General features: G+C 37.3%; 1 protein-coding gene across 8 annotated transcripts in view; it reads right to left on the minus strand.

The window, feature by feature from the left end:
* Positions 1 to 418: 418 nt before the first annotated feature.
* The window catches only part of sfswap (splicing factor SWAP), an 81,141-nt gene continuing 59,951 nt past the window's right edge, over positions 419 to 21,608 (minus strand). For 3 of the 8 annotated variants that reach the window (XM_066690122.1, XM_066690124.1, XM_066690128.1), the window contains exons 14-19: positions 17,875 to 18,146; positions 12,035 to 12,217; positions 8,117 to 8,290; positions 7,455 to 7,527; positions 1,872 to 1,956; positions 419 to 1,093 (exon numbers count right to left, since the gene is read on the minus strand). In XM_066690122.1, coding sequence (XP_066546219.1) covers positions 1,882 to 1,956; positions 7,455 to 7,527; positions 8,117 to 8,290; positions 12,035 to 12,217; positions 17,875 to 18,146 — 777 coding nt within the window. In that variant the 3' untranslated portion in view covers positions 419 to 1,093; positions 1,872 to 1,881. Of the gene's footprint in view, positions 1,094 to 1,848; positions 1,957 to 7,454; positions 7,528 to 8,116; positions 8,291 to 9,138; positions 12,218 to 17,874; positions 18,147 to 21,608 lie in introns of those variants that run through there. The other 5 variants (XM_066690126.1, XM_066690123.1, XM_066690129.1 and 2 more) reach the window with 5 other exon arrangements.

Consider the following 21,608-nt stretch of genomic DNA (forward strand, 5'->3'; position numbering starts at 1 on the left):
AAATCAGGGAAGAGGCTTAATGCAGAGTGGGACCCGACTAGAATATCCCTCTTGGTCTTAAACAGAAGCTGAACCTGGAGTATCTGTACAAACAGGCCTCCTGGTTCTCTGCACTATAACTGGTCTGAAGCAGTTGGGCTAATCTGTGACTTTTCTTAATGGCTCATCAGCGCTTTTACTCTCCAGTAAATGGGAAACGCTCCGTTGGTTCAAATATGTAAATGTTTTCACTGAAGTGAGTGTCTTTTGGTCTGATATAATGTACATGTGAAACAAGGTTGTGTTGATCCTGCACACTGCAGATTCTGTCCACACCAACACCAATGCCAACGCCACCCCCTGTCAGGACCTCCTCCCCAATCCTGGGAGAACATATGCAGAATTAATTTCAGATAAGAACACAATTTGGATTAAAATGTATTCATCAAATTTCAAATTTATTGTCAATTTCTATAAAGCAGCACTCCAAGAAGTCCTGTACAATCTTACAAACCAAATATGTGAAGGCAGTAGAACTTCGGCTAACAAAAACAAAACGATATTAGGAGCATATGGCTATGAAAAAAAACTGACCATTATTCCTTCACAGAAGGATTCAACTCTTCCTACCTGGCTTCTCAAAAATGACTGTACAGTAAACCCTTACGGTCTAGAAAAGGGGAGAATCGTCAAAAAAAAAACAAAGAAAAAAACAAGGACATTTGTTTATACATTGTTGCACAGGAATTTGTATTTGGAATCAGTTCTGATCTTTGTAATCTCACTTTTTTATGTCCTGCCAACAGTCAAAGCCAGATTAGGTTTCATATGTGTATAATATTTATATAAATCATTATAACACATGGTGAATATTTTACAAAAGTGTAGAACTGTTTATTTTTTTTGTTTTGTCTGGATTATCTGCCACAAGCACCAGTTGGACCAGACGTAGTGCAGCGTAACTAGAATGAGTTCTGTTGTAGTGTTGAGGCAGATCAAGGTTGTTGTTCAATAGCTGCTTTCTCCTGGGCTTCATTTGAAGAGCGTCTTAGGAGGAGCTGGTTTGTAAGTCTTTAGAAGCTGCCAGCATCGCTCGCACTTTGGCCATCAAATCCTACAGACAGGGAGAGAGAGAAACAGAACACTTCATGAAGATGACAGCTTCATATCCTTCATATTTTCTTTGTAAATAAACGTACTAGATTTGATACAGTGCCAAAGATGTAAAAGCTTCAGACGATACCTTAATAACCTACACAAGAACATCAACATTAAATTAATAGTTACTTTCCCCACCACAGCCATTACTTTTACAATTTGAGTTATTCCCTGATAAAAACAAACTTAAAACGACAAATAGTGAAGGTTTAAATGGCAGATGAAGACTATGTGGTTTGTTAATGTGACAGGGCACTTTAAAGCTCCGACGCTTTCTCCGAGTCACAGAAATGAAACAAAATCCAACCAAATCAAATCTATCCGTAGGCCTCTGAACGGTACTTTAGAAAAGGACAACACTTTCCTGAGTTACTATGGCAAGTCGAGCATGATCGGTGAGTCAGGGCAGAGGAGATTAAATAACATCCAAGATGGCACATTTCGTCAGGACTTGCCAGCATGTTCCCCTGAGGAGCATGACTTTGTGCTTTTCAAGCTAAAAGTTTTATTTTTTGAAGGCCAGGCCATACTTTGTTAAATCAATGTAACTACAGTCATATGTTTGCACACCCCTATCTTAAGTTGGTTTTGTAAATTCAAAAGGTCCCTGGTTTGGCATCAGAGACCAAAAGAGCCGTCCTTCAGCGGCCTATTGGATGAAGAGATTTGCTGCCTGTAGTCACATCACCACACAACCAAAGCAAACAGTACCTGCCGTGAAAGCTTGGGCTTACTTTGGCATTTTCATCTATATCTGACAGGCTCTTGCTGAGAGACAGGAGACGTAGGGCTGGTCGTTTGGTCAATGGAGAGGCAGGGCTTTTTAAATGCAGAAAAACGGTGTAAGTACTGAGCAATATACATAAGCCTTTCAGCAGACAAGTTATGATAATCTTAAAATTTAAGAACAGGGAGCCATGACATGCATTTTCCTGGAGGGTTAATCTCATCCATCAGTGACACAGTTTAAGATTTTATATGCAAAAAGAAGAAAATATATTATATATATATATATATATATATATATATATATATATATATATATATATATATATATATATATATATATATTTTTTTTTTTTTTCCCTCACACCCAGGTATTGGGTTATCTTTCAAATCTGACAAGTCCTGGACAGCTTAATGTATTTCAAACTATTTATGCGAGTAAGCCCAGGAGCTGCTTTTATCACAGGCCTACACTACAAGCCTCATTAGATGGGCGGTGGGAATTTGGAAAGAATCCAAGCTAGAGATTGCACATCAAATTGGTTAGATATTCAATCTTTCAGAACGAAGGGAAGTGTGAAATACATCTCAAGCAATAACACTATGAGCCACGTTTAAGGGAGGAATCATAAGGATATGGCTTCATTGCGTAAGAATTACCTAATTGTAATCATAGTTTATTCACTCTTGATTTTAAACTGAGGAAGCACCAATGTAAAGAAAAAAAGGCAACTAAATAAAATGCATAAAAATAAAAATGCAATCAAGATGACAGGATAATAACCATGTTGAAAAAGAATAATAACTTGTGTAATCTGCATGTTCATTTTTTATAATCTTGACATTTTGCAAAGTCTGACGTTTTAACTGGTAGATGCACCGACCCTTCTTCCACAGAACTATCTTGTTTGCGCAGGAATAAAAAATATTGAAATCCTATATTAAACTAAAGAAGCATCAGCATATACCACTTCTAGCCGAGAGCAAAAAATAAATAAAAAAATGCAACTATAAATTGCAGAGTTAATGCTTGGAATAAATGGTTTTCCATCACAGGGCTGTGACATTGCATCAAATGGTTTGCAATGCAGAATGTATTTATGCGATACTAACACTCGTCGACAATTTATTTTGTGCCTTCATGGAACATGCGTCTTTAGGTTTATGAACAAAACACCCCAATATATATTCCATTCATGGGCAGTCACAAAGTTCAGCAGGGACTCTTAAAGCTTTTCCCTACAGCTTTATTACAAAGATCAGTAATAAAGACATTTGAGAACACTATTAAAATACTGCCACGGCACTCCACTGCCTGCCCACAGATGCAAGTATTTTAGGGGATTTTAACTACCTGGCTATGCTAGTTATAAGCCCGGAGGAACATGGCTCGAAAAAATTGTAACTGCCGTGCAATGCCTGCTCATTCCTGTTGCCTTTCACTTGAACTCTTGCAGACAAATGACTGTGATAGGGAAATAACATTCTGTGAACTGTAACAATACAATTATTAGCTTTTACAGTAGAACACGGGGACGACACTCCAGCAGAATGGAAAACTGCAACAGAGACATTTCCCCCTCTCCTCCCTCATTTGCAAAATGAGTACAAATACAATTATGTTACAAGACTTGTAAATAAAGTCTACAAATTAGTTTCACAACAACAAAAAATCATAAATAACATAAGGTGCTTTGGCTGCACCTCCAGTCTGCATCAATACAGCCAGAGAAATACCCACGTCATGAACAAAATTACAGAGTAAAGCCAGGAGGGGAAATTCAATTTTAGTATGTGCAATGGTGGAGAGGGATCACTGTTTATAATATGCAGGATTAAAATTAACAGCATAAAGCATTGCTGCCTGTCTAATTCTGCAGGAAAGAGGGAAATATTCCCATAAATATGGACATAATCTTTTTAGGGGGTGGGGGGGGGGATTCATCTGGGGGAATCTGTAGCATCCCAAGCCTACGACATAAGTATTAAATGTGTAGCTTATGCTTGGGAGCAGGGCAGGGGCATTCAAGAAGAGGCACTTTTGAGATCAGTGGTAATTTAATAAGAATATTTACTGTGTATTTTCAAGAGACTGTCCCCCTTGTACGAAATACCAGCCCTGTGTGAAGTCAGAGGTGAGCACCAGAGGTTACTGTGGCAATATTTCATGGCCCCCAGCTCAAAATGGGATTGATTCATAGCTTATGGTTGAAGTTCTCTCCACTACAACATTGTGCACTTAAGATAATGTTCGGGAACCAAAGCAGGGAACTAAAATGCTTTAAAAACCTGGTATTTTGCAAACCTCAGGCAAATAAAATACAGAACACTGGTCACTGCTTGAAGCACCGCTTGTGCAATTTTTGTTTAATTCTGGATTATAGCTGGCAACCAGTCTGAGAAAGCATGCTGAGCGTGTTTCGAGATAAAGTGCTGCGCTTGAAACCTTTTCATCATTTTAAAATGCAGTTTAATCAAATCACTCTGTGCATTTTGTTATGGAGGCCTAATTTCAAAGAGAATGGGATTTGAGTGATCATTGTACGCAGCTTTTCTTCGCACACAGGCTGGTAGCGAGGGACATGCACTTGTGGAGGTCGACCGGCTAGATGCGGAGAAAGGGTTGAGTACGATTTATTAGTTGGCTCAATAGCTAATCGCAAATGAATGACCTGCTAGGGAGAGGGTGACGTTCACTTAAAAAAATTAAGCTGTCAAACAGTCAGTCATCTGTCACTGCATACTTTCAAATCGGTGAGAGAGCTCCCTTAAATGAGGATAATGAGAACTTCAGGAAAAAACATCACTTTCCTCTCTCAGCCACATCAAGTATCAAAGTTGAACTCTACTTTCAAAGGAGCTTCCTTACAGCACAGCTGAGGGCTAGCATCTAATCCCCAGAAAGCAAGAGAGCTAAATCACGAGAAATTAAACATTACCATACTTTTAAAATGCTCACTGATAAGGGTTAGACTTTTTTACAGCACCATGGATGAGTCACCTTTCCTACAGCACCCTGACGCTCCATCCCGAGTTCTGGACTGGCTTGTGGCAAACGGCCGGCACTAATTTTCTCAGCTTTTAAATTTACTGCCCCAGTGTGCTGTTGCCAACCCACAGTGTTGAATCTATAGATAACGGGGAGCTAAAATTACACATTAATTTCAGTGAAGACCTAGTGCACACATTGAAAATCTCCACAGACAGCAACTCCCATCAAGGCACAACTAACATCTCAGCAGGAAGAACGTTATACTAAACTGTACAGGAAAATCCATTTGACACGTCATCCTACAGAAGAGCTCAGCACTGCGATGGTGGGTGGAGAGGCGGAGTCATTTACAATTCCTTTTGCAGCGCTGAAACAGCAAACGCTTCTCTCCCAGTATGTGCCCAGGTGTGGTAATACTGAGCCAGGGTTCCCTCTCCTTGTGCACTAGTAAAGACTTAATTTAAGGCACTTCATATGGAAAGCAATATGTGTAGTAAAACCTAGAGCTTATCTTCTCTTTAAAATTCAAATTCACCCCCACCTCTTTTCAATATCCATTTATTTCTTTATGAGATAAATGTAAAACCCGAATTTCACTATCATTTTACTTCCTGTAAATAGCTCAAAGCACCCCAAATACCAGAAGAGAAACCAGCTTTAGAGGCAAAAAGGCAAAATAAATCTGTACTCTGCAGTGCTCACAAGACAGTGATATATCTCGAAGAAATGGCTCATGCAACACATTTATTGTAGCCTCTTTAACTTGCAGTATGGTCTCAGTAAATAAACATGTCATATTTTCAGAGTGTTTGGCTAGATAAATCTCCTCACTTCCTCTGACCTCACTGGCCTGTTATATTATTTTATTTATCTGAGCTCTGAGGGATTACCACTAGGGATCTACATAAACACTGTAAATGTAATATGCAGAATAAGACCTGTTTTTCCCCAAAATATATTACTTTATGCAAGCGAAAATGCCCTTAATTTTTCAATTCACTCCATCTATTCACAACATTATCCTGCACTGGCATCAAAACTTTTTTTTTTTTTTTTTTAATATAGTTGGTGTGTGTGTGTTGAACTGAAGAGCACAAAAAAAATAAAAAATAGTTCAACAATTTTCAGAGACTGCAGGACATTTTTTAAACATGACCTCAGTGCCTGCGATGAACAGGAGTGAGGTTTCAATACACAGTTGGCAAGGTTGGGATTGCAAAGGCAGAAACAAAAAATAAATAAAACAAAAATGGAAGAACATTGTCTTTGTCCGGAAACAAGTGCAAATGAGGAAGTGAGCTCCCAGACAAACTATTTATGTGAATGCAAATTCAAGGTAGATTAGCATGGAGTACAGTGAAGACATCTGTTATGCAGGGACTGCCGGCCTTGCACTCACGAAGTGTGACAGAGGAAAGCAGATGTAGACTGATTACTTTTAGATATAAAATGTATTTAATGCTTAAACAGATTACCAAGGCTGATACACTCAGTAGAGGGAACAATCTAATGTTGTCTTTTTCTCCCATGTCAAACCATATGACCAATATACAGATTTTACTAAAGCCACTGTTTTAAGAAATTACTAGTGTAACTATTTTGAGGTCCAAAAAAAAAAAAAAAGGAAAACTATTAAACCAAAGCAAAACATCAAGTCAATTTAGATGAAACTGAAAAAAGACCAATGATAAATAAACGATTTCAGCTCGTTCATCTTTTTTGGATGTGGTTGGCAAAACAGATACCGCAAATGAATACAATGTTAATTATAGCTGAGATATTACTGAAAAATGAATGCTGAGATTTGTATCCAATTCAATCCCTAAGCTTATGAAATGGCACCCAATTCCTCAAATAAAGCTTCAAAAATGCCTACCCTATTTAAACCTCACACACAAAACCAGTAGGAGTTACATTAGATTCCAATTATAAGAGAGAACCTGTATAAGAACCTTTTTTCCCTCCTACATTCTGTAGTTTTCCGGCTCATGAGTGACTTGAATGCAGTATGGCTGCGCACGTCAGGCATTGAGACATTGTAAAGACCTTGATCAATAGCACACCACCAGATTAAAAGTGAAATTCGATCTCTTCATGGACCAGTTGTACCATTGAAGCAATCCTGTTGCTACTCAGGCAGTGCAGAGATAGAGATGATGTTGAGAGAGCTGATTAAAGCTACAGGGATACTGGCCTTTGGGAGAAAAATATGACGTTCAATAGAAGCAATTTTTCTTCGATTGTTACTTTGGGCAAAATATTTCACTTTCCACACTGTTTACGTCAACTAACACTTAGAATTTGTTAAAAAAAATAAAAATAAAAATAAATAAAGCTAGAATTTGACACTGAGAATCAACCTCCCCTGTGCAAGTGAAGTATTGCCATCTCTGATAAGGCATCAATACACACTTTACATTGCACAGAAGAATGAAGAAAAAAAACTAAATACCTGAAATGAAAATTCTACTGAAATAGAAACAAAAAGGTCAATTAATAGTGTTCTAATGGTTTCTGACTCATTTAAATTAAGGGCTAATATGCAAAATCTGTAAAACAATGCTTGTGGGAGTAAAATTGTCTGATAAGTATTCCATACCTGAGTTATTTTTGATTGAACGGAGGAGACAATGGCTGATGAGACTTGCTTGTCTTTTTCCTGAGAGCCTCCCCTAGAAACAAACAACAAACAAAAACATTTGCATTTCAAAAGACATTTTCTACAGTACTTATAACAGCGCTCAACAGGAAATCACATCACACAACACCTGACCAAAGGCTATTTCATAACCTGCTGGAAAGCTGGAACATGTCTTAAGGCTGAATGATTCAAAGGAAAAAACTAAAAAGATATGATGTAGAGAGACTAGGCGTTCCACAGACTGTAAAATATTATATATACAATTCCTGAAATTTTCTCTTCATTACCACACACACAATATTATATATATATACATATACACACACACACACAAGCTATTACAATGGAAAAAGTCAACAGTATGTATAGAATTCAGGCCTTGAGGGAAGAAGTCTGAAGAATCTGCCAACTACATATACATTTTACATGAGGGATGTCAATTTAATTATTGCAGCTGAATGTCATCATGTTAAACTCACTGATTGCTCCATCTTATTTCACAGTGGAGTGCGAGTAATACGATAAACTCGGAACTGCTCATGCAATTCGGTTTCGATGATTGACTTGAGAGTAGGAAGGTATCCATAATTCCCAAACCACTTGGTAGAGTCTGGCCCTACCTGGATCGCTCCTGACTGGAGTCTCTGCTCCCGGTCAGAGAAATGCTGGTCGAATGTGCGGAGGCCGGCTTTTTGGTTGAGGCCTGGGTAGGGGAGGAAGGAGGAGAACAGGACCGCGCCTTTGATTTTATCTGGGATTTGGAGCTTCTCTTTTTCTTCTTTTCATGAGGAGACCTTGTAGAAAAGAGGGAGAAAAAACATGTATGATCATATACATGAGGAAATCAATTTTGCGGACGTGCACCAGCTGCGCTAACATCTCAGCCTAAAGGGTTATTGCTATGTGTTGAGGAAGCCCTGCCTTCAAACCCACCACATGTTAGCGATGCTTGTTAAACCCAGAAACCCAATTACAGTTGGCTAAGGGAACAGCATTCAACTAGACCCACAACCTTTGGACTATATAGGTATATAGTAACCTGCCCTGAGTTTTGGAGGTCCAAGAACATAATACCTGTTAGATGTGACCACCTTGGGCCCCTTGAGTTTTCATTCTTGTTGCGGACAACCTTGCAATTTCTAGGTCATAAATACTGGAGGGAAGTATAAGAATGCAATAAAGCTTAGGAAAATGTATCATCACATTGAATGCAATTTGTATCTCATATTGTGAAATATAACTGTGCATTATCCAGCAGACTTGTTTCTGTTTTGAAAGACATGACAACTTGAATGCCTTAAAAAGGAATTGATAATGTGGAACACTGTATAGGCAAGTGAGAAGCAGAGCAGAACAAGGACAATTAGAAGCAAAGCTATCAAGACAGCATGATATTGTACTACTCTTATGTGTAGTATAGCCTGTCAACTTAAATTCAGTTTTTAGCATAAAACTCATGTATAAACTAAGTATCTTTTGTCAAACAATACATTCACCAGCATATGTGAAACCTATTCCTCCTCAATACAGCACACAGTATCTCTTAAATAATGTAATGTGTTAGATGAAGAAACTGAGATTTAGTCTTATGTGGAAAAAATGTACAGAATTCAGATGCATCACAAAGGGCTTACAAGACATAATATATTCCTTTTTATTTTTTAACCAGACATTCTTTGATTTAGGAAGCATTCAACAAAAGAAAAACCTGAAGCACCACATTGTAATGCAAATCTTATTTACTTTTCTTCTTCTCCACACTTCCATGAATTTCCTGAAATGTGGGATGTGGCATAATGTTTTTGAGTTTTATTTAAAACACCCACCAGTGCAATTTATTTCTTTGATGCTGGTTTTAAACAAGTCTACTGTTTTCTTGAGAAACAGAATTTCAAACCTGAGCCAAATACACAAAAAAGTTTTCACTGTACAAGAGAATTGTTCAAATGTTGCCGATTTGCTGATGATCGTTGGTGAGTTGGTGGGGAGTATTTCTCTCTTCTATTAAACAAAATATTGAAAGAGTAGACTTCGAAAATTATATAATTCACCCAGGCATTACATTTTAAATAAATTCCACAGTAAAATGACTCCCAATCAATCTAAAAATGAATGACCTCTATATTGAAGGACAGTCAGAAATTGGTGTCAATTTTTATTTATTTGTTTTCAGCAATAAATGTTGCCAGTGAAACTTAGTCTTAGTACAAAAGCATTTTCTCCAGGTTAATGAAAGCAAGGCATTTCAATTAGAAATTCAGAATTGGTGGCTTTCAATAAGTCAAAGGTAAATTGGAACTACTTAACATTTTACCAAAAAAAAAAAAAAAAAAAAAAAATTGGATTGCAGTGAGTGGATATCAAATCCCATTGTTCCTTTGGTTGTATGTATGAGGCACACATTTAGTGGCAATTTAGTCACTTAAAGAGGAGTGATTTAACATTATTAACAGTTTTAAAGACCCTTTCAAATCCAAAGCAGGGCAAGAATCAAGCCCTGTAAGAGATCAATTTTTCATTTCCATACATGAGACAAACCTTGACAGGATACATTTCAAATTCATAACACATTGAGAATGAATGGAAAAAATAAATAAAATACTCTGTGCGTGCAAGATGGTTGGTCTGTAAGGGGGAGTGACTGCATATTGCAAATCCAATCCCTCCGCATTTAAAATAGTAGCGCTTATTTAAATTTTGCAATCAGGATGTTATTCCGTTTCATATTAGCATTCACCATTTTCTTAACTCTTTAGAATACATACATACATATTTTTATTCCAGAGGTACAGGACAGATATGGCAAGATAAATACAAGATAAATACCTGTCTGAACTTGGAAGAATGGAAGAATTAAACCAATGACTACAGAGCTTCATAAAGTACAATTCAGACATTGAATTGCCACATAGTGAGTTTACCAATACAGGTAAAGGATAATCTTTTTGATCACAACCAAGAAAGCTTGAAGTTCTCATACACAAAGATTACATTCTTTGGATTGACTTTAAGCTTGTTTGATTTGAGACATCAAAAGCACCAACAGAAATAAAAATGTCAGTAATATACAAGCCCTTAATTTTCATATATTAACCCCAAGAAATGACAAATTGCAGCCAACATTCTGTTTATTCAGTATGTTACAAGTAGCATCTAGAGTTATTGTTCACAGACTGTTAAATATTTCATAGAATTCAGATGTAATATTAGAGGATACAATAAGTCTCTTTTACTAGTTTCACTCCCAGGCCCAATACAGAGAAAATATGTCATTATATGCAAATAGTTTTCTTGTGAAATTTTCTAAATGTCAGCCATAATAATTCCTTCCAGATAAGCTAGGGGCTTTCTGAAGCATGACCTCTACTGATATAGTATTCGTCCTCCTGTTCAATCACTCTTCAGAACAGAACAGAAATGCGAATTAGAACATTAACAGGACTTGACTAGGAAAAGCACTCCAACACTTTATCATAGTATTTTAATATGATATTTTAAACCAAATAGTAAAATCACTTTGAAATTTGAAAGAAAGGACAGTGGGCTTTTATTTTTTCTTCTACCAATGGTTAAAACCACCCCATATGGTGCAATCACATTATGTGAAGGCAGCATGGCAAATTACCTGTCACTAATTTTGATATTAGAAGATTGTTTTGTCTGGAGTAATGAGACACTTAAGACTTTGAATGTCAATGTCATTTCATAGGATAATCATGGATTTGCACATTTTAAATTATACTTCCATTAAAAATATTCTGTCAAAGGTTTTATTTTTGTTTTGAAATCTCAAAATAATGAATATATTTATTATCATTTTTTTTTTTAACCTAGTGTTTTTGGGATATGAAGGGAACATGTACACTCTGAAATATGGACTTTCACTTTCCACTTCTTTTCAAATTGAAATGCACAGGGCACACAGCACAGAGAGCACTGCAGGGAGTTGCAGCTCTCCCTTGTGACACTGCAGGCTCAAAGGTGCCTGGCCAACCAAAGGTGTTGATATTTTTGAGTTAACTTCTGTTACTAAGCTATGGAGACTGATATGTGACAACCACCCAACACGTCAAAAAAAAAAAAAAAAAAGAGTTGAGATGAATTTGCACAAAGTTTTTTTTTTGTCATGGTCTTTAATTTGGGTTTAAGATAGAGTAAATGTTATGTTCCAACAAGAAACCATAATCATGAATCATTTGTATACAAGGATTATTAATCTGGTCTGGAATTACAAAAGCATGTGCACATACTGGTAAACCATGCACACAAATGCATATCAGGTTTTGTCCCATCCCCCCCCAACTATGCCCTATGTATTATTTCTTGCCAGACACCCCAAATCCAAGGTTACATGAGCAATACAAAAGTGCAATAATACAGTACAAATTTAAAAATTAAGCATAATACAATACAAATTTAAAAATTACAGAAGTGCGTAAATTACTACATGTACATTTTTGTGGTGGTTGTTGAAACAGATTACAGTGGTTTAGATCATGCACTATGAAGAAGAAAGGTGATTTATGTATTATTTTTACCTTGACCTAGAGCGTTTCTTACTGAAGCCAGGGTTGTTGCTGATCCGATAGGCACTGGGGACGTAACGCTCGCGCTCTCGTTCTCTCTCCCGATCTCGCTCTCGCTCCTCGCGCCTTCTTTCAGAAGATCGAGCTTGTCTCCTGGTGGGTGACCTTGACCTGGACCTTATAAAAACAAGCAAACTAAGATGAAATAAAGAAAAATAATTAAATAAAATCTACAATATACAATAATATAAGTGTGCTATGACCCTATTCTCTATTGTTGCTCTAGTGCAGTGGTTCTCAATTCTGGTCCTGCTGGTTTTCATTCCAACCTCATCTCTTAATTGAACCATTAATAGTTTTATGATAATATTTGCAATGGTTTTCAGCTCAAACAGGTGGAGATCATTTGGGAACTGTTCATTGAAGTGGCTGATAACTGACCTGGAATGAAAACCAGCAGACGGTGAGCCCCTGGGACCAGGACTGAGAGCCATTGTTCTAGTGCTATGTTAATATAACTGCTCGTAATGAATAAATACAGGCCTAATGTCTTTACCTAAGACAAACTGAGGAATTGGTCGCCAATTTCTATGAAGCCTGAACACGAGAAACATTTATACTGTTCTTTAGCAAAACGTTTAGAATAATGCGTCTCGCACAAATTTTCTATTTTGGGGTCAGGCTTCATTTATTCTAAAGCTATTCCTCTAATGCAGGGGAGGTCACTTGAGAGTACATCTATCATATTGTAAATGGAAAAAAAAAGGAAAAAAAAATAATACAAAAATGTGTACAATTTGTTTACCAATTGACCTTGATATATGATCAAGCACTTACAGCTTTGGGTTGACAGATGTTAATCCATTAGAAATTACTACTTCAATAAACATTGCCGAGTTCAAATTACTTAAGGTGCATCTGAGAAAATATAATTTCACAGTATCCTCCAGGGTATATTTTTTTTATACTATAGGCTTATATTACCAACCCTGCATTTCCCCTTTGAACATTGTTTTTATGAATACAATAATTATATTGGATTCATTTTGTTACAGTGAACAAATGATCCCATCCCAGCCCAGGCTTTATCCAATTTAAATATCATCTTTGCATGCAAAATTATTTTTTTTCTCCTATCCTTTAAGTCTTAGTTCAGCTCCCAATAAAATAAGTATAACCCATTTACAATAAACAGTTCTGCACTTAGCATTAAAGCACAGCTTGATTTTTTCAAGTGTCCCCAATTGCTGAAGGATAAACAAATGGAGATGACAGGTTAGGTAATGTAACTGATATAGAAGAATGCCAACAGAACACATTAGCACCAACCATTTGCAATTTTAAACAAATCAACAAAAAAACAACCTAATCTCTTAAAAATACCTGTTGATTTGAATTTATAGCAGGACTATTCCATTTCAACTCTTACTGACTAGACTTCTTTTGGCATATTTTAAGAAAACAGGTGGGATCTTGAATTCCCACATTCCCTTTTAATCCATTCCATTATACGTTAAGGATAAAAATAAAAACGCCTGCCTGATCTTTACATAAAACACAGCACAGAGGCTTAGCAGCAGCCTCTACAGAGCCAAATTCCCATTTTAAAGGAGAAGGGAAAAAAGAGAAACTAGATTTTGAAAGAAAGGGGTGAAGATCTGTCTCTAACTTGCAAATGGAAGCCAGCTCACTCTGACCTGCCATTAAACCACAGTGCTGAAGAGTCTAATTGGGATTGTGTAGCATAGGAAGAGGTTTTCTATTCCTGACACGAGCCACAGCTTGGACTGGCCTGTTGGAAAACTCCCAGTAAAGACTCTACGCTTGTTAAGGGGTGAAGAATGTCATGGTTTTGTTTTGCATCTCTCGGTTAAGTTGTACTCGGTTCAATAAAATTCGGAGCCTCTATCTGTTACATGCAGGCTCCAAAATGCTACATTTATATTCTCCACCAAGCGACGACTAAATCAGAGGCTGAACCTCATTCAAGAAAAAACTTTCAGCACAGATTGAGTTATTATACAACTAATCCAGCTTTTAATAATTATAAACTGAAAACAATTTTGCTACTTTTCTGTGGAAATGGCAAATTCATTAGTTTTATTCTGTAATGTAAATTACTAGAGGTTGACCAATAGTGGATTTTCAAAACCGATACCGATAATAATTAGGGTGGGGGGTAAAGCTGATTTCTGATTAATCGTCCGATTATTTTTCTTTATCAATGAAATCAATATATTTTATAAAATATATAGCACTCAATGTAAAATTGCAACAGTTAAAATAGATCAATTCAAATTCCGGAAAATGTTGAAAATTGGAAAACAAATTGGGAGTTATGAAGAATGAATTTATTGGAAAGTTTTTGATAAAATTACAGCATTAATTCAACATTAACCTTTTTAGATCATTGATGAAAATAATGTACAAATAATGAAATTCCAGTAATAATAAACTTTGGGTACTTGACTTATTTTCTGACATAACTGCTAGCTGTAGAATGTGTAGATGTGTAAATTAAGCTGCGGGCGCTGAGAGGCTCAGAGGTGTGGTCAGTGTGCACCTGGGGGCAGAGCTGCCTGTGACCCTCACTGTCAAACTGGTTCAGTAATAGCTGATGTGCTGCTGGCCCTGCTAAAACAGACACAAGACAGTATTTCACACTTTCCATTTGTAGATTTGTTTAGAACTCCTTTCTTATTTCTCAAAAAACGCATGTAGATGTAAACATAAAATATACATGACTGCGCCACGCATTGTATTACTTTAATTTATAGATTTTTCGTGTTGCATTTGCAAGTAATAAAGGCGGCTGCTGTTATTTTACAAGCGGATTAGCAAGGAAACATTAGAACATTCTGGAATCAAATCAAAAGGGCATCACCATGTACATAAACGCCTAATGTTTGTAATCCACGCACTTGTTTTACACAAATAAATACGATTCAAAATAAATAATATAAACAGGTTCATAAACAGAAATATGAATCTACAAATAAAAGACTTGTGCAAATAACTCCGTAGGAATGAGAAAAGATCCAAATGTAAACAAATGTAATGCCCTGATTTAAATGCCCACGCTGCTTTGCGTGTACAATAACTTCATATAAAATATTTTTAAACTCAGCAATTGTTATTCTTCACAACTAAACTACTTAGGGGATATAAATAATATTTATTGTACTTCCCAATGAAATAAACTGTATAATCCCCTTCGAAACACAGTATTGGTAGAAAAATAATCTAGTGGGGAAGTGTTGCCGTCTGAAAGCTCTGAAATGTCCATGGGTTTTCGGGGATATAAGTGCTATGAAGTTATTTATAATACTGTCAGTTGTAAACAAAGTACCTTCTATTTTATTTTGTTTGTTTTCAATGTTTGATTGACTGTGTCACAACAACTTTTATTGACAACTTGTTTACGTACCTCTTCTCTCAGACGAAGTTGTTAAGCGAGCATCAAATTTAAGTTCCAGCCAAGCAGTGTCTGCCAGCTGAGCCAAGTCACACGTGACAATGAACTTCATGAGGGAGTCACTGATGGTTTTAATTTCACCACTAGAGGCCGTGTTTGTGCCCCATAACCCAGGATATTAATGTTTACAACCCCAAAAAACTATCGGCCATTTATCGGCGTTCATTTCTGATGATTGCCGATAGTTTCAAAAAGCTGTTATCAGCCCTGATAAATCGGTCGACCTCTATTAATTGCCATAAGAAACCTGATTAAGCTGAAACATTTAGAAGGTTTCATCCCTATACATTTTGAAACAGTGTGCTCTTTATATCGGCACATGCTGGCCAAACAGCTATAAAATCCGAATAGGGATTGACCTGTTAGTAGTTTGATGTGGTTTCTGCTTCTAACGGAGATGCAGAGGTTGTCATTATTTATAAAGTCTGAATCAAGATGTTAAATGTCAAGCAATAGATACTCTTGAACCAAACAGACCCTGCAAATGAGGATCAAACACCTTCACAGGGAAATCTATTATTACGCTGTCAGTTTAATGTGGGATGGAACTCTGAACTTTTGACAGAAATTTGCATCCTGATCAACTTCGATGTGAATGTGACCTGGTCCTCATAATATCCCTCATTAACCTTAGCAACTGTCTCGGTTTATAAAGATGTACCACACAAAAAAATAAAACACAAATTAAGCACTTACAAGCCTGACACTTGCTTCGCACCAGCCAGAATGCTTTTGTAAATAAAGCCAACGCAAAAATTCTACAAGCAAAACCAAATGCCAGAACGTATGAGCTTACACAATGAAAAAACAGCCTAAATCCTGATATCATATGAAAATGCATTTGCTAACTACATTTGGTTTGTAATAAGCCTACTTTAATGCACACAACGTGCTAGGTATTGATTACATATCTACTCTGCTTGTTATTGCCAAAAATTAAGAAGCAACCAAAGAGCTCAGGCTGCCTGTGAAACCAATTCCCAAAGTGGCTTATGTGATTAAAGCCTGAGCTGCAGTGGGGGACGATGCTGGGCCCTGTCAGTGCGAGTCGAGACTGGGCCGTTTGCTGGCTGTGTGGGGAAGTCCCAGTGCAGCACAGACACTGGCCAGGGTGGCTCTGGGTTTGTATCAGGTGGAGGCAACAGGGTTCAACACTCAAAACATTAAGTCCTACATCTAACCTGGAGACACATGGCCTGGGATGACACGGCCTGTCTTGGGTCCCTGCCATCCTACAAACTCAAATTATCCTCTTGCAATCATTATTATTATTATTATTATTATTATTAATATAGTATTTCAATTTTTAAGAAAGCTTTTGAAAAAAAAATAATATATTTAAGTGCAATTCCTGTGAATTTTTCAATCAAATGGTCAGGCATGGGCAACTCCAGTCCTTGAAGGCCACATTCCTGCAGGTTTTGGTTTTTGTAACCAAGCCATATATGGAAATCAGAGGTGATCTGACCTACCAAATCATTAGTTCAATTAAGTAATTAAGATCTGGGGTGGAACAGCACCCTGCATTGCTCATCACTGCTTTAGATTTAACATTGTATACTGTACTTAATTTGCATTCTCTGGATAAAATCTAAAAGTTACCACAACAGTTGTGACTGATATGCTCAGTGATCCATTAACACAAATTAACTCCAGTCAGTCCTAGAAGTGAAAGGCTGCACAGGAATAAATTATCAATGTTAGCACACGCATTTGCTGTATTGTTTTAATCCAATTACAATTTGAATTTCTACCTCCCGTAGATCATTTAAAAACCTGAAAGCAGAACAGCTGAAGTAATTTTGATCTTCAGAAACTACATTATAGCCTGACAAGCTGCCACACCCCCAATAATTACAACTCTTGTAGTAAATACAAACTGGCCGTAATCTATACCTGGGAGAATGATTTAAAGGGGAATGAAATGGAAGAGCTGTGATGGTGCAGTTTAATAAAAGATGAACTGAAGTTTGTACTTAGAGATCTACTGAAATAGGGATCATGCAAATAGAATTTCGTTCATGGTGCAGATTTAACACTTAGACCTTGCAAACTGTTACAAAACACGTCTGTTCTTCTAGGTTTAGGGCTTACACGTGCTTGTAAAAGTTGCTTTTCACTGCCTCTACAACTCAAGGCGGTTTTCCCCCCGTCTGAATGAATCTCTGTGCTAAAATGACCTGATGTAAACGATAAGCACATGAATAAAAATGAATACATTCCCGGCGAATAGGTTAGATGCTCTCTGCGGGGACAATGATTGAGTATCAGTGTATAATGAATGAGTGTGGACCTGTGTACTGATTTCTGTCCTTGTAACGAAGTTGAAAGGAGTCAAACTCGGGACGCTTCTGTGAGCAGGAGGGTGGTGCCTCACCTTGACTTCCTCACAGTCCGGTAGGCGCTGGGGAGGGCGTGCTTGGCTTTGGAGCGAGAACGGGAGCGGGAGCGCGAGTGGTAGTGGGAGTGTGATCTGGACCGAGACCGGGACCTCTTCTTGTGCTTCTTTTTCTTCTTCTCCTTCTCTTGCACGTTGGTGGAATCTTTGCTTTTGCTCGCTGGCTTTTCTGACGACTTGGTTTCGATGATGGCTTGAGCTTTGGGAGCGATGGGAGCGATGGGGGCGGCAGGGATATTGTTGATCTCCAGCTGGGGGTGGGGGGAGGGAAGAGAAATACAAAGATAGGAATAAGTATGCCGTCTCAGCTTTGGAAGCCATATATTAATTCATTGCCTATTTTGTTTTATTTAACTTAGAAATACCACAGTGCCTAATTCCTGTTGCTTTTTTCCACCTCCTCTCGAACTTACCATGATCAAAAGGCAGGGTCAGAAACGTCCCTTTATAATGCACTTGCAGAGTAAAAACTCAAAACCTTAATGCATTTGATTTTCTAGATAGTACTGACTTTTTACATTTCCCTACTTTTTTAGGATGCAATAAATAACATCACACAAGGGTCTCTGCTTCAAATATCAATAGAACTTATTGATTCCACATAAAATAATGTACATTTCAGGTTCAAATAGACAGCTTGTGGAAATTCTCTCTAAAACAAGAAAGGTGGACTAGTTCATATGGCAATTAGCTCAATACCGAGATATATATGAATCAGTTAAATAAATACTCCTATCAAAGTGCGGGCTGGAAAAGTGTTCCATTAGTGAAATAAAGAATGAAAAAAATGAGTGTAAATGCTAAAGACATTACATGTAATACATTTATCATTATTATCATAGTTAATTAACTCTAAAGCTCCCTTTCCCACCAGGAAGTGAAGCATATTTGAGCTTTATTTAAAGTGTTATGTTATTCAGGCAAAATATAATACTGGCATTTTGACATCCTTTGTTTATGTTGATCTGAGCTCTACTATGAGTGATGGATAAAGAGGTTGGATGATTTTGACAGGATTTAAGTTTTTAAACTGCTTTAACAGGTTTAAAAATAAATAAAAATGAATGCTCATTTTGTTACACGTCTTATCAAAGAAAACAAATCCAATGAAGTGTCATATAAGGGCGAGTATTTTCTCTGACAGCAGGGGTGAGTCCTCCAAGTGAGCCTAGACGTATTCAGAGAACACAGCATTTAAAAATATTTTTCCCCAATTTATTTCTCTCTCCGTTCACAGCGAGAGTGACTTCATTTTCTCCAAAGACAAACAAAAAAAAGACTTTCACCCTCTGGGTAAAAAAAAAAAAAAAAAAAGATAACTGAGAAATAAATTAAACCAAAATGTATTTAATTAAAAACATTGGTACTGTACATATTCTACATAGGTTTAAAGCAGATGACTGAGCTCCAATTTCAAAAGCTTTCAGTTAAAAATAACTGAAGAGACTGTCGAGCTTATCCCTTTGGCTATAGGAAATGTGTTGATTCCCCACATCTGTTCAGATGCGATATGTGAATCTGCTAGCTCCTTACCTTCTTAACACAAGGCAACCTGGAAAACCCACAATGAGTGTGAGAGCAAACAAGACTAAGGTCAGTGTGGGGCGTTATTATTCTGGGCTTCAGTCTAACTCCATGGGCTGCAGACACCAGTCAGGACCATGACTTTGCATCATTTTAATCCCATACATGAGAATCCCATCTAAATAGTTCACAGTTTGCAAGATACCATTATAAGTGTGAGAGTTGAGAAAAAGTATGATACTCAACACTGTGAATCTCATTTTATTGAAATATTAAATCTATTGAAATATACATCTCTTAAGATAATTATTTAAGAATGGTTGAACAGTCATGTTCTATAGAATCCTAGTTTCCATTTTATTTTGTTTGGGCAAACCATCAGCCCTTACCTTCTATAGGTTATATCTCTTTCCAGCCAAGTTTGTCACAAGTTTGAAATGTTTATGAAGGAGAGCAGCTGATTATCGATGAATAAAATACAATGTGCAAAGCAAAAAATTAATCCTCTCACTGATTTCATGGTTAAACGTCATTTGGTACATCAGCATCATTTAACTCAGAACCAGGATCAGGTAAATACAAGTACAATTTCCAGACAAACTGTGCAGGAGAAACAAGGTCATTCAGGTTTTCCAAAAACAAAATCCACCCCTGGGGCCAGCCTTGGCAATGTAGGGCTGCAATCATGCCTAGAATGCACAATGCCATTTTATTATTCTGGTGACTGATATTGACTTCAGAGGGACTTTCATTTTATGTTATTTGTTGTTAAAAGGTGAAATCATTGATCACAAGTCCCATGTGAGTCACAGGCCTCTAGCATGAAAGCTCACCAAAATCAGCCAAATAGTGCTAAAAAGCATGGCGGCTTCTTTTATTATGATGACTAATACCTATTGGGCACTAAGCTGAGACCATCTAATCATGTCACTTCATGACCTTATAGGGATTTGAACCAAGGTCATCAGAGGCAAAAGGCTCAAAACACTATTGATTTAATCTCAGTGTCACATGCCTCTTTTTCATGCACACAGACTGGCTTTCTAACACATGTTGCTATTCACAGCAGCATTGTGCACGTGGCTTCTCATTGTAATGTAAATATCTCAGACTAACTAATCTGTGTGTGAACTATTGCTGCCCTTTTTGCTGTCAATCAAATTCTACAATCCACATCAAAATATTTCTACCTCACAGATTTGGAACTCGCCGGCTTTTGATGCATCTAGAATCAACTTTGATTTAATTAATTTAAAACACTTATAACCATCTTTTAAGTAAATAAAAGCTTTATTGAGCATCATGAAGCACATTCAAGAGGGAACTAAGGTCGTTTTCCATTATTTCAAAGCCGCACACAACTGACTTATCAGAGCCCATTGTATCATTTCATTACAGCTTCCACTTAAGACTCCAGCTCTCATGCCCTGGGAATTGGACTGGTGACCTGCACAACTGCCAGTTTAACCCTGAAACACATCAACCACAATATTATAATACAGGCGAGCACACCGACTTGCCACCCTTAGAACCACCACTGTAAAAATGCATCCTCTATACTATCTCGAAATGACACATGATATTAACTATTACCTATTATCACCAATTATGTCTCGAAAATACGGCTTTACATAAACATATTAGATGCACTTAGGAGCTGAAGTGGCAAATGCCGAATTAGATTACAACACCTTATTTGACTTTCATGAATGTTTCTTTAGTGAACCTGGCAAGAGTCAATGATTTTGTCCAACACTTAGACAAATCATTCTTCGACCTATTCGAAATAAACGTCAGAACTGCAAGTTTAATCTCATCTGCCTTTAACTCTGATTTTTAGTTTTGTTTTTGATTTTTCCCTGAAGCGGAACATGTGCTGATTTGGAGCAGCAGATGATGAGGGGATTTGAAAGGTCTTGAAAGCCTGCATGTTAAACTTCCACAAGTGCACATATGATGCCGTAAAGGAATTAAAAAGTCTTTCTTTGAGGTGGCTGGGAAGAACACATTTTGTTGCACAAGACCTCCCCCTGTTGAGCAGGTGGAGAGCATCTGAGGAGAAGCTTGTCTGGTCTGACGGGGAAACGAAACATGCGGAGCTACAGATGTGCCATCATACACGGACCTCAGCCTGCATCTGCATCTACCACAAAAGTGGAAGTGGAGCGACATGAAGGTCACAGACAAGC

The sequence above is a fragment of the Amia ocellicauda genome, chromosome 17 (assembly GCF_036373705.1).
Source record: "Amia ocellicauda isolate fAmiCal2 chromosome 17, fAmiCal2.hap1, whole genome shotgun sequence".
Lineage (NCBI taxonomy): Eukaryota > Metazoa > Chordata > Actinopteri > Amiiformes > Amiidae > Amia > Amia ocellicauda.